At 38.9% G+C, this 13569-nt stretch overlaps 1 protein-coding gene and 1 pseudogene across 2 annotated transcripts in view; one reads left to right on the top strand and one right to left on the bottom strand.

The window, feature by feature from the left end:
- The first annotated feature begins 561 nt into the window (after positions 1-561).
- The window catches only part of LOC127934052 (uncharacterized), a 61305-nt pseudogene continuing 48297 nt past the window's right edge, over positions 562-13569 (top strand).
- The window catches only part of pdcd5 (programmed cell death 5), a 35541-nt gene continuing 34493 nt past the window's right edge, over positions 12522-13569 (bottom strand). For both annotated transcript variants that reach the window (XM_052531251.1, XM_052531252.1), the window contains exons 4-6: positions 13180-13271; positions 13023-13094; positions 12522-12922 (exon numbers count right to left, since the gene is read on the bottom strand). In XM_052531251.1, the coding sequence (XP_052387211.1) occupies positions 12875-12922; positions 13023-13094; positions 13180-13271 (212 nt within the window). In that variant the 3' untranslated portion in view covers positions 12522-12874. The remainder of the gene's footprint in view (positions 12923-13022; positions 13095-13179; positions 13272-13569) is intronic.

Genomic DNA, 13569 nt, shown 5'->3' with positions numbered 1-13569 from the left:
CTCTGTCCTCATTTGTAAGTCGATTTGAATAAAAGCGTCTGCTAAATGAATAAATGTAAATATTAGTATAACCTGTGGTATAGATGAGTGCCAGTCAACTTTTTTCGGATTCCATTCTTTTAGAAACCATGTACAGGAAGCATATGTACTCTTGGTACACAGTGAAGAGTCAGTAGTATAGTTGTATTATAATGGAGAAGGGTCTGGCTCAGACTTGCACTCTCAGACACTTGCGCTTCTTTTTTTATTGGATATTTTATTCTACTTATTGGTTACTTCTTTTTTGAATCTCTCAACCTTTGTTTTTCTCTTGTGTAGGGATGGTTCACTGGAAGTCTGTCAGTCCAGATGTGAGGAAGAGTCGACTCAGGGTCTTCAGCAGATTTTGTTTTACTAGACCTTAGTGCTGCGTTTGATACCATTGACCATTTTAATCTCACGTCTAGAAAATGTAGTAGGAATTCAAGGTACAGCGCTTGCATGGTTCAAGTCTTTTCTTTTAAATAGAACCTTTTTAGTAGATATTGATCGAGATCGTTCACAACCTGCTTCTCTGCTGAGTGGGGTTCCACAGGGGTCCATTCTTGGTCCAATCTTGTTTTCCTTGTATTTGCTACCCCTCGGGTCAATTTTTAGCAAGCATGGAATCCCCTTTCACTTTTATGCAGATGATATGCAAATTTTTTTATGCAAATTTGTTTTTGGTTGTGTGGTTCCAAATAATCTTGATCATCTGGGTGATTTAGCCCCTTTTTGTAAGCCCTTAGTCCAAAATTTAGGTGTTCTTTTCAGCAGTGATCTAAGGTTTGAGAGACAAATTTACTGTTGTTAAGTCAGAAAGTGAAACCATTTCTGTCCACTCGTGATCTCGAAAAACTCATTCATGCATTCATATTTACAAGACTAGATTACTTCAATGTGCTATAATTCGGCATAAATAAGACACTGATTAAACGCATACAACTAGTTCAAAACGCCGTCGCGAGACTTTTGACGGGTACTCGTAAGCGAAAACACATTACTCCAGTAATGAGCTCTTTACATTGGCTACCAATATGTCTACAGAATAAATTTTAAAATATATATTTTTTTTGTTCATAAATCACTGCATGGTATGGCTCCGTCATACCTGGCAAACCTGATTAAGCAATACAAACCAAAATGGTCCTTGAGGTCAGCTGACCAGCTGGTTTTAATGACTCCAAGATCAGAGCAGAGAAGTGGAGATCGAGCTTTTGTAGCAATAGCTCCTAAACTCTGGAATGATCTACCCCTTTCTATCAGATTGGAACGTACATTTACTGTTTTTAAACATAAGCTTAAATAAAGAATACCTCCTAGCTCTAGCATTTAATGGTGTATAGTAGTTGCATTTATAGGTTATCAAACTGTGGGGTTTATTTCATTGTTATTTATATGTGGTGTTAATGTTGTATGTTTTTATGATTGTTTATGTGTTTGTACAGCACTTTGTTCAATGACAAGTTGTGTAAAAGTGCTTAATAAATAAATGAAAGTATAGACCCGAACGATGAACTAATCAATTCTCTTTCCGGCTCAAGACTGCATTGACTGACACAGGTGAACTACTACTAGCAGAACAGTATATACATATATCAATATGAGAATGAGGAGTTGTCGTCATAGCACAAAGCTCCTCCCTCGATATCACAGTCTCCGCCATGTTGGCAGGATACCGGCGGCGAAACAGGATTGTTTACATGTGTTGTTAACTCGGTAGTAGAGGAGGTTCTCGCAATTCTGCAGTTTTACCATGCCTGGAAGTTACTGCTGCGTTAAAAACTGCTCCAGTACCTCTCACGATACACATGGAAAACAGGAACAATGGAATACAGTTTTTTTTTAGGTTACACCAAGCGCAAAACAGTGGTATTTGGAGAAGCTCTCAAGCATCCAAAATATCGACCCATAAGAGCTCCCTGCAGCAGCACAGAGACCTGGACCATTTACCTCCATGCACACATATGGACATTGGGAATTATATTGTTTTTGGTTTAAGTTACTACACAATGCAGGAGTTTAAAAGCCACAAGTCTTTGGAAAGTTACGAGGCTTTCTGCTGTGGCTGGGTCCATCTACAGCAGGTGATGAAAACAGCATTGTACTGGCCAAAGTAAGTTTCTTCACATGCGTTTTAGTGTATTGTAATTACATTGCATTTAGAATGCACTTCTTGACCAAAATGACAAAGTAATTAACTGCGACTGTTTCATAAACACTAGATTGTAACTAAATGTTCAATGTATACGAACGTTGCCAACATGTTTTGATGTAGGCTAAAGCTGTGTATGTTTAGTTATGATTTGATTTTAACCTGATGACATATACTGTATCAGGTTTTTGTGTTGGGGGCTGCAAAGTGGACAAACCAGTTCTGGTTTGGCTAGGGTAGTTAAATGGGTGATCGCAAGATGTAAATATCCTGGTTAGATTAAAGTCATAAACAGCGTGAATGCAAGGTGACTTACACCGTAAACAATATAATTCCCAATGTCCATATGCGTGCACAGAGGTAAATTGTTCAGGTCTCTGTGCTATTTTCACTCTCAATGTCTGTGTGTGTGTGAGAGCAGACAATTGTGGCCCATTTTACCTTAACCAGCCATTTCTATGTAAAATGACCTTTCACAAAAAAAAAAAACTTTTAAAATTCTTAAATTAAAAGCTTTGTGTAACACTCTGCCCTGCCCGCCTTAAAAAAAAAAAAAAAAGCTCTTATTTTTATATATTTTATTTGTAAAAATTATTTTTACATGTCAACAAGTGTTGAAGCTACAATGCAGATCAGTTGTTTTAATTGGCTGTAAAAAAAATTAAAGAGATAGGAAGCTAAAACCTTATTTGGCACATTTTACCTTATAACAGATTACACTTATATTTAAGAATCATTATATTTTATGATATACACAAATCCGGCGAAACACGTAACACTGTAGCAGATGTTAGCGGTACGAAAAGTTATTTTTATTTAGTTTTTTTTAGTACGTATGCTGTCCAGTGATGCCTGGAAGAGCATGTTGTGTGGTTGGCTGTTTTAACAACAGCACAAAACTACAGGTCTGGAATAAAACCGGTTGTGAAATTCACGAACCTTTGTTGCACATTGACTGCCCATGTTTACGGCTATACGAATTACAAGAGTTCCTGGTCGAGTGGAGGAGTATTTATCGTTTGAATTTCGTAATAAAATTGACAATCTGAGAGCTGAGATTTTTTTTCTATTATAAGTAACCTGCTCTGTCTAGTCTGTCGGTCTCCGTATCCTCTTTGCTTCACGATTTTGCTACGGTCAGGTTATTGGCAAACAAGAATATTTTTAAGGATGGACTAATAGTTATTTGAAACTTGTGAAGCTTGTGAACATATTAGCAACAGCTAGTATTGACAGCGTTCGGTTTTTATTGTGGTCATCAATTATTACACTTCTTAATTACATTATCTTACATTACATTACCTTACATAATTACATTAAACCTTATCAATAAATTACCTTTGTCAGTAAGTTTTGGCCACTGCCTGACATTCTCTACCCAATGTTGCCTTTCTTTAGACATTTTCTTTAATGAGCAGGATCCGTCATTATAGGGCACCGGCAAGTGTCACACCTTCACACTTTGCAGGCACACAGTAAGGGCGGAAGGAAGATGGCGGCACCCATAGAGTTTGCGGCGGATTTGTGCATAGTTAACAGGTTGGGAAAATGTCTAACAAAAAGTAAAAATTTCAGGGAAGGGGGGCCTTTAAAGGGGTCATATGCTTTTTTTAAAGATCATTATTTTGTGTATTTGGTATAACATAATATGTTGATATGCTTTAATGTTCAAAAAACATTGTTTTTCAAATACTATACATTGTAGGTCCTTTATGCCCCGCCTCTCTTAAACGCATGATTTTCTACAAAGTCCCTCCTTCCCACAAGCCCAGTCTGCACTGATTGGCCAACTGACCCAGTGCATTGTGAACGCCCGTCGGAAAAGTAACACCCCTTTCCATAATCGTGAGCTTCATCTTTCAAAATAAATTTAAAGACAGTTAATAATATCCTTAGTTTTACCATCAGTTCAAGCCTGAAAGGGCAAGAGTGGTGTGACAGACACCGTAATGAAGCTCGTATGTGTTTGCAGTACACAAGACACGGACGGTTAAGCCAGCTGACTCCACTGTGTGACCACTTCACACACACACCACAAAACTCCACATTTGGACATTCAATAACGAATACTCAAACTAATACCAAAGCATACTTACAGTAGCTGATTCAGAAACACCAGATTGTCGTAGCAAAGTCAGGATGACCTCCTCTCCTAAATTCATGAAAATGTCATAAATAAAATGCGTTGCTGTTCTGTTGCAAGTAATCTTAAAAGATTCCTAAATGCATCTACTTTCGGAAGGCCAAATAAAGTGCTTTGGCCTAGATACACAATATCTCCCTGACGTGGCTGTTTCAACACTAACTGCAGTTACTGAAACCAGGGCCATAGCTGGGGTCTGTGGGGCCCCAGTGCAGGTTGTACCAGTGGGACCAGTTTAAAATTGTTTAATTTGTATCTTCGTTCTATTTATGCAATTTACACAATGTTAATTTTTTTTTTCAATTTGTAGGTTTCCATTTACAGAAACCAAATAATCAAAAGCAAAATAGCACTGCATAGTCTTCAATGTAAAATAAAATATACAGTCAAACCAAAATGTATTCAGACTCCTTCAACCTGTCTTAAATTATCACAGTTCATTTGCTATAGTTTAGAAATTGGTAATAAAATTACAAGTCTTTCATTTTCTGTCTTTCATTTTCTTGGATTAACATTAAAGACACTGACAGCAGAGCTAGTACTTTCACTTAAATCGCAGTAGGTAGCTTTTGTAAATATATATTTTTTACATATTTGTTAAACCTGTCATTATGTCCTGACAGTAGAATATGAGACAGATAATCTGTGAAAAAAATCAAGCTCCTCTGGCTCCTCCCAGTGGTCCTATTGCCATTTGCAGAAAGTCATCCGCTCCCGGTAAGAAACAACCAATCAGAGGTCCGGTCCGTAACTTTGTTTGTGTTCAAAATGTAGAAAAATTTATATAATAAGCGAGTACACCATGAATCCATTTTCCAAACTGTGTTTTTAGCTTGTCCTGAATCACTAGGGTGCACCTATAATAAGTGTTTATATTCAGACTATTTTAGATTGCTTTGGGGGTACCGCGGCGGAGTAACCCAGTACCGTTGTGATTCTTCATAGACATAAACCGAGAGAAGTAGTTCCGGCTACGATGTTCTTGCGCAAGACGCAAGCAGTTCTGTTCATTAACCGCTAGAGCATCAAAAGTTCCCTACCGCAGCTTTAAGACATAACCAAACAAAGTGCGCGAGTAGCCTACTCAGTTGAGCCTTCTTGTGTTTGAATGCTTTAAACTATTCTGAATGTTTAAATTGGCAAGGTTTAAAAACACGTGATAATGATAATAGCACTTAATAGCATATTTTGCAAGTAACTTCGTTGCCCTTTCTCCCGAAATGGGCCTATTGTTCGCTTGCTTCATTTGGCTTGCTCAGCTAAATATGTCTTCTGTAGGTGTGTAGTTGCGTGCATCAACACACCCAGTTGTAGTATATGTGGCTGCACTTAGGTAATTAAAAGAACTCAAGTCTGTGAGTATTGATGCTAGTTACATTAAGGTCCCGCTAGAGGGCAGTGTTATGTTGTGGATGTGTAGAAGTTGTTGCATGCTGTGAGTGTGTGTTCTAGTGGCGTTATTAAAAGCTGATCAACAGTCACAGTGCTCTCCTCTGATGTTTTATGAACAAACCCACACAACAAGAACATGATATGGTGTCAGAAGTGTGGGCTGTTGTCAACGTTATAGTCAAGAAATCGCCAAGAAGGAAAATATATAAAATTGAGACAAGACTTCAGGCTGAAGTGGCACACATCAGACAAAATGGAGCACTTCAATCCACCCTCAGCGATGACATAGACTGGCAACGTGAGCGAAAATTTGCGCAAATGGGAACAGAGGTACGTGTTGTACATGGCGGCAGCTGAGCTCTCTAAAAAGAGTGCGACAGTCCAAGTAACAGTTCTACTACACTCATTAGGTGAGGAGGCACTAGAGATTTATAACACTTTTGACATAGCAAAAGAAGCACCAGAAGAAGTGACTGTAGATACAATTTTGGAAGCTTTCCGAAACTACTGCACACCTAAAAAGAATGTGGTGTTTGAGAGACATCAGTTCTGGACATGCATCATGCAAGAGCAGATGCAGATTGACAAGTTTGTTACAGAACTCAGACAAAAAAGCAAAAATTGTGAATTTGGACCATCAGAGGAAGATATGATAAGAGACAAAATTGTCTTTAGTGTGACAGAAAAACTCCTGAGAGAACCAAATCTGACTCTACAAAATGCCATAGACATATGCAGAGCATTGGAGATTGCCAAGGAAAGAATAAACAATGGCATCAGCGAAAAAAGAAAGTGCATGCATTTGACATGATCAAAGGAGTAAAACACAAAAATAAGACTTTCAAAGCCGCACCGTTACACAACAAAAAAGAGAAAGTCAGTGTCACAGCAATATCATGTACCAGATGTGGACAGACACACCCACCAAGATCGTGTCCAGCATATGGGGTTAAATGCAGAGCATGTGGCAAAGCCAACCATTATGCAAAAATGTGCAAGATGAAGTCTGTGCAGACACTCCAAGCCGTTGATAATCTGTTTATGGGGACCCTGCAATGCACACAGATAAATGCAATCAGTAAAAATGAAGAATCGTGGCACACAACCATGACTTTCAGAGGGATCCCTATTGAATTCAAACTAGACACCGGTGCTGATGCAAATGTCCTGTTGCTTGAACAAATCAGAAAGCTACCAGGTAACGTCACGCTGAAGCCCACAGAGACCATGTTAGTGGCATATGGCGGCGCAAGGATCAGACCGGTTGGTTATGTATTCCTGAAGTTCCAAAAGGGGCAAAATGAATCAAGGTTGTTGTTTTTTGTTACGGAGCAGTCAACACCACCAATACTTGGCAGAGCCGCCTGTGAACATGTGAATCTGGTTAAGCGTATAGAGCCTGTGAGTGCAACCGTGCCTTCTACAAAAGATGAGCTGGTGAAACAAGATCCAGAGGTGTTCCAAGGGCTAGGAGAATTCCCAGGTGAGCATCACATATACCTTGATCCAGAGGTTCCTTCAGTGGTTCATGGATGTAGAAAGATTCTCCTGGCCATAATGGACAGACTAAAAGAAACCCTGGATCAGTTATTGCTGACTGATGTCATTGTGCCTGTTATAGAGCCAACAAAATGGGTCAACAGTCTGGTTGTAACTGAAAAGAAAAATGGCTTGCTTAGACTATGTCTGGATCCTCGTGAACTAAACAGGGCAATTAGACGCCAGCACTACTCCATACCAACACCTGAGGATGTACAAAGCAAACTGGCTGGTAACAAGGTATTCACAATTTTGGATGAAAAAGATGGTTACAGGCAGATCAAGCTAGACAAAGCTTCATCATTGCTGTGCACTTTTAACACACCTTGGGGACGCTTCAGGTTCAAACGTCTTCCATTTGGCCTTAAATCCGCCAGTGAGGTGTTCCAGCAAAAGAACAGTGAAGCCTTTGGTGACATAACTGGTGTGCATGTGATTGCTGATGGTATGATAAATCGCAGCAGCTGATGAGAAAGAGCACATGGAAATTCTGAAAAAAGTAATGGACAGAGCCAAAGAATTGAACATCAAGTTCAACGCGGACAAAATACAGTACAAAGTCACAAAAGTGAAATACATGGGTCATGTCATAAGTGAAGAGGGTGTTCAACCGGACACTGAAAATGTAAAAGCAATTGTCAATATGCCTGCTCCAGAGGACAAAAAGGGCCTCCAGAGAGTGCTGGGCATGACAAAATACTTGTCACAGTACATAAGAAATGAAGCAGTTCTGACTGCCCCATTAAGACAGCTGCTAAGAAAAGACTCAGAGTGGCTATGGATGCCTGAGCATGATGCAGCATTGGACAGCTTAAAAAAGGCTCTTACTGAGGCTCCTGTGCTAAGGTTTTTTGACCCAAACCAGCAAATAGTGCTTCAGGCTGAAGCTTCAAAAGATCGCCTTGGTGCATGTTTATTACAACAAGAACGACCAGTCGCATATGCGTCAAGAGCGCTGACAGATGCTGAGCGCAATTACAGTATGCGCAGATCGAGAAGGAGTTGTTGGCGGTGGTTTTTGCTGCACGTAAATTCCATCAGTATGTTTTTGGAGCATCTGTGATTGTACATTCTGATCACAAGCCGCTGAGTCAGGCTCCAGCCCGTCTGCAAAGAATGCTTCTGCAGCTGCAGCGTTACAACGTACAAGTGATTTACACCCCAGGAAAAGACATGCTGATAGCTGACGCTTTGTCCAGGGCATTTCTGTCTGAAGGCAAACTGCATGATGAAAACATGGATGGTGAAGAAAGAGTAGTGTATGCAATGGAAGCCACTGAGGCCATGGGCACTGAATTGCTTGAGAAACTCAAGTCAGAGACAAAAGCAGATGAAATATCTTCAAAGCTAAGAGAAGTGCATCAGCAAGGATGGCCTGTTCACAAGAAACAGCTCGACAGAGATCTGAGGAGTTACTGGCCAATCAAAGACACAATAAGAATCTGTAATGGATTAATAATGACGAATGACAAATTAATCATCCCAAGAGGAATGAGGCCAGTAATACTGGAGAGACTGCATGCAGCTCATCAAGGAATACAACGCACCAATGAACATGCAAGGAGATATCTGTACTGGCCAGGCATGTCTACAGAGATCCAGAGCATGGCTGAGAGATGTACAGTATGCCAGCAGCTAATGCCAAAGAACGAAAAAGAACCATTGAAACCCCATGAGCTGCCAGAGCTTCCCTGGTACAAGCTGGGTGTGGATATATTCGAGCTTAAAGGTCGGTCATTTCTCCTTACTGTTGATTACTTTTCAAAATACCCAGAAGTTCAACAGATTCCTGACAAAGCTGCGTCTACAGTAATTGGAAAACTGAAAGCTATATTCGCTAGGCATGGCATTCCCAAGGAGATCATAAGCGATCATGTGCCATTTGATAGTGCAGAGGTGCGTCAGTTTGCAAAAGACTGGGGCATAAATTGGAAATATTCAAGCCAGGATACCCACAGTCTAACGGGATGGCAGAGCGGTCCATAAAAACAATCAAGCTAACACTAAAGAAAGCTGAACAAGCTAAGATGGATCCACATCTCGCACTTCTATCACTGAGAAACACTCCGGTGACGGGTCTTGGATACTCACCAGCTGAATTGCTCATGGGCCGGGTGTTACGGAGCACTCTTCCAATAGCCAGTGTGACTCTGAAACCGAGGCATCCTAAAGATGTACAGAAAAAGTTGGTTCAGCAACAGCAGAGGCAAGCACATTATTACAACCAACATGCCAAACCTCTGTCTGTGATTCAGCCGGGATCGGTCGTCAGGGTGGAAACATCACAGGGTTGGAAGCCAGCAGTTGTTACAGAACAAAGGCCGGAGCCTCGTTCCTACAACATTGTGACAGATTCAGGTCAGACATACAGAAGGAACAGGAGACACTTGCATACAATCAAAGACCAAGACCTAACAGGTGTTGTCGAGGAAGTTGGAGGAGATGATACTGAAGGGACTGTGCAGAAAGACAATGTGCAAGATCAAACTGCAGTAGTTGAAAACAATGAGCAAGGAAATCGTACTAGGAGTGGGAGGCTTGTGAAACGGCCAAGTAGATTCAGTGATTTTGAAATGCACTAAGAAGAAAAGAAAGTTATGCTTATCTGAGTGTTTTGGTTAAAGATATAACAAACATATATCCAGGTGCTGTTTATTATTTCAGTTGTCTCAAACTGTAAATTTAGTAAGTGGTAAAACTTGTTTATTATATGTTGGTGAGTAAGTATTGTTTTCATTCTGTATTTTCTTTTAAATTTCCTAAAAAATGGGGATGTAGTATATGTGGCTGCATATAGGTAATTAAAAAAACTCTATGATGTCTATGATGCTAGTTACATCAAGGTCCCGCTAGAGGGCAGTGTTATGTTGTGGATGTGTAGAAGTTGTTGCATCCTGTGAGTGTGTGTGTTCTAGTGGCGGTATTAAAAGCTGATCAACAGTCACAGTCACACAACACACTGATGTTTTATGAACAAACCCACACAACAAGAACATGATACCAGTGAGTTCACACACACACACACAAAAGTGCGCGCCCTTCTTTCCAGAGCGCTCAGGCAGTTGCACTCCTGAGGCATCTGTTGTTGCTAAGCCTCCATCAGCTGCGATCTCCGTTACAAAAACTGATCTATAATATAGAACTGGATTGCTTATGACATCATTAAAGTGAAGCCGCCGCGCCGCCATATTGGTAATCCCTAGTGTGCGTAAACGTTCCATTGAATTAATAGGAAATTGTACGATTTTAATTAGAAAACATCACCTAACAAGTCAGAATTTTTAAATTTGAAGTATGTCTGTATATTATTACAATGCAAACACCCTAGGCATGTAAACGGTTATTTTTTAAAATGTTGTGAATTTCCCCTACTTATTAAAAAGCTATTTTAATTACAGTAGTGAGCATCATGAACATGATAAACATCAGACAGACACGACCTCAACATATATAACAAATTATACAAACTGCTCATTCTGAAATCTGAATTTATTCAGAGAAATAACTTATTATATACAGTATGGATTTAAAGACAAACTTTATAAAGCTTTTATTATTTCCAAGATAGTAAGTTAAGCTTTTCATGTATAGAGAAATATTAACAACTTAATTGTATTATTCATTGTAATATATTCAAATCAATTTCTGATACTAATACGTTCATGTTTAATAATTCCTAAATAATTATATTGATCAAGAAATAAGCAATTTTTTGTGTTTGATCAGTTACCTCTGTCGTCAGTGCGCAGCAGATACACCCACCTTAACGGTTTAAATGTATCGCTTATCCTGCCGCAAAAGACCGTTAACACTGCTGATAACATCTGAAGTAAACATTAATTTACATACACGTAACATAAAAACGAGTCCCGTTTGAATGATTTGCTTCAAATCGAGTGATTTTAGGACAGTGGTTTGAATGTAACTGAATGGTGCACTGAATGGAAGTAAGATGGCAGATCGAACACTTCCGGTGGCTTCAATGCCTCTTGGCAGTTTATAATGCGATGAGCGATCCAGTTATATATATAGATCAGTGGTTACAACAAGGAAATGTCAGTAATGGATTTCCACCACCGAAAATCTGCTGTAAATCTGCTACAAGATTTATGAAGTAAAAAACTCTGCTCTGTTTGGGTGCAACCCATTTAAAAAAAAAACATCGGGGAATTTCACCCCGAAGGAAGCTGATTGAGTTGGTTCTTGTCACATGACCTGGTGCACTTGCGTCATTCTGAAAAGCTGAGATGTTTATAACTCGATGCAGTGCGGATGGGCCTGGAAAAAACGAGCGCGTCGCACTGCGTCTCTTCCATTATGAGCGTGCATATCGCATTTGAAATAATGAACTTGAAAAGAAAGACGTGATATGTGAACAGCCCCTTCATCGGTCAAAATGTTTGCTTTCGGTTAACGGTTAAATGGTCAATATGCGCATCTCTAACTTGCATATAAACAATATACAAAATCATTAATAGAAAGCCACACAAAGTCAACATGTTGGTATTTCTTTCTCTTAATCTGCCATAAAAGAAAATACAAGTTTATTGATATTTGAAAAGGTGTACCTGCGTTATTATGCCATTATCATTACATTAGGTGAAATTGGTTTTAGAACGACAATATTATCGTTTATCGCGATAATTTCTTGGACAATTTATCGTCCAGCAAAATTTGTTATCGTGACAGCCCTAGACATGCCCCTGCACAGGCTGCTTTTAAATCAACACCTGCCACAGTGTTTCCCCTCTTTGAGTGTGTCCTAAAAGACGACGAGGGTGGTCGGTGGTATTGTGTCAAAATCACTCAGCATAACCGGATCAAAAAAAAAAAGTCACCACTCGTAGTAGAAGATATTGGAGCTTACTGAGCTTCAGATACTGACAATATGCCCTCACCTGCACCATGCATACTTTTTAGCTACTCATCCAATGGCTAAAGATTGCAAGCCCAGATATGTCTGTACTTTATCTTTTGGAAAATTATGCATGGTGCACCTTTAAAATCATTAACACTTTGTAAAGTGAACCACGACAGTATGGGAAAAAAACTACAAAACACATCCCTTGATATGAGTTTGGAATGTTTTTGAAAAGAGATGTGTTATAAGACCGAAATTATATCATATTTTGACAATAAAAAAATAAAAACACTATTTTTGCACCATCAAATCTCAAATAAATAATTTTTATGTGGCATGGCGCAGAAAAAAAAGTAAAAAAAAAAAAAAAAAACCTTGTTTGGTTACAAGCAATGAAACTGATGTAACGAATGTTAAAGAATGTTTGTTCAACGCCTTTATTTCGTAAACAGTTGCATATATAGGTTTTCTCAAAAACAAAAAAAGTCTACATAATTACGATATGGGATAAGTTCCAATTACTGCAATAACAACAGATCTGAAATTGTCCACTGTATTCTCAAAAAAAAGTCTAAATATGTAGTAGCATTGCTGCAATGTGTTGAAGAGAATCTGCTAAACTAAAGATGAATAACAGTAACAGAGTTCCTGTATTACCACAGATCAAAATTCTTTGGCTGTGATTGTGTTTTGGGCAGGGAAACTGATCTGTCAGTCACTGTCATGTCCTGGTCAGCAGACCAGAGTACCAAAAGTACCCTGCATATCAGTCATCATCCTCATCATCTGAGTCCATCACCCGCCGTCGGTTAAACTGGGAACAAAACAGAAACATTAACTTATGTTTATAGAGTTATGAAACTTCAATTTGTACGATCTCAAGAACAGATTTTTAATACACACCAAATACTTACCTTTACAGTTGTTTTCTTCTCTGTTTGTTGACTGACTTTCTCTAGGATCTCTATTAATCCAGCTTCTGTAATCTACAGATACAACACTCAATGCTAGAACACGGACATTCTAAAATAATTAAACACATTATGAATCATGCTTCATCTGCTTTCTTACTTTTCCTCCAAGCTGTCCAAAGCGAGCCATCTGTATCAGGTAATTCTCGACAGCTTTTGCTTTATCTGGCTTTACAAGAGCCAAATTGCTCACTAAATAAAAGAGCGACAACATAATTAGTGTAGATTTTAGTTTTAAATATAAAAGGTGCGGTATGGAATATTGACAGCTAGCAGTTGAAATGAGTACTGCATCAGAGAATCTCACATACCAAAACAAACAGATATTCCAACATGGAACACATTTTAAACTATAAAAACTAGCCTTTAGCATTGTTTCTAAGAAACAAGTCAGTCAACATAGAATGTATCCTAAATATCTGAAAACATTTTATGGTATTTGTATACTTAGTACAGTCAAATAAATTACATACAGCACCTTTAAAAGGGT

The sequence above is a fragment of the Carassius gibelio genome, chromosome A18 (assembly GCF_023724105.1).
Source record: "Carassius gibelio isolate Cgi1373 ecotype wild population from Czech Republic chromosome A18, carGib1.2-hapl.c, whole genome shotgun sequence".
Lineage (NCBI taxonomy): Eukaryota > Metazoa > Chordata > Actinopteri > Cypriniformes > Cyprinidae > Carassius > Carassius gibelio.
Note: the sequence above shows the minus strand (reverse complement) of the source record. Positions and strands in the feature narration are given on the sequence as shown.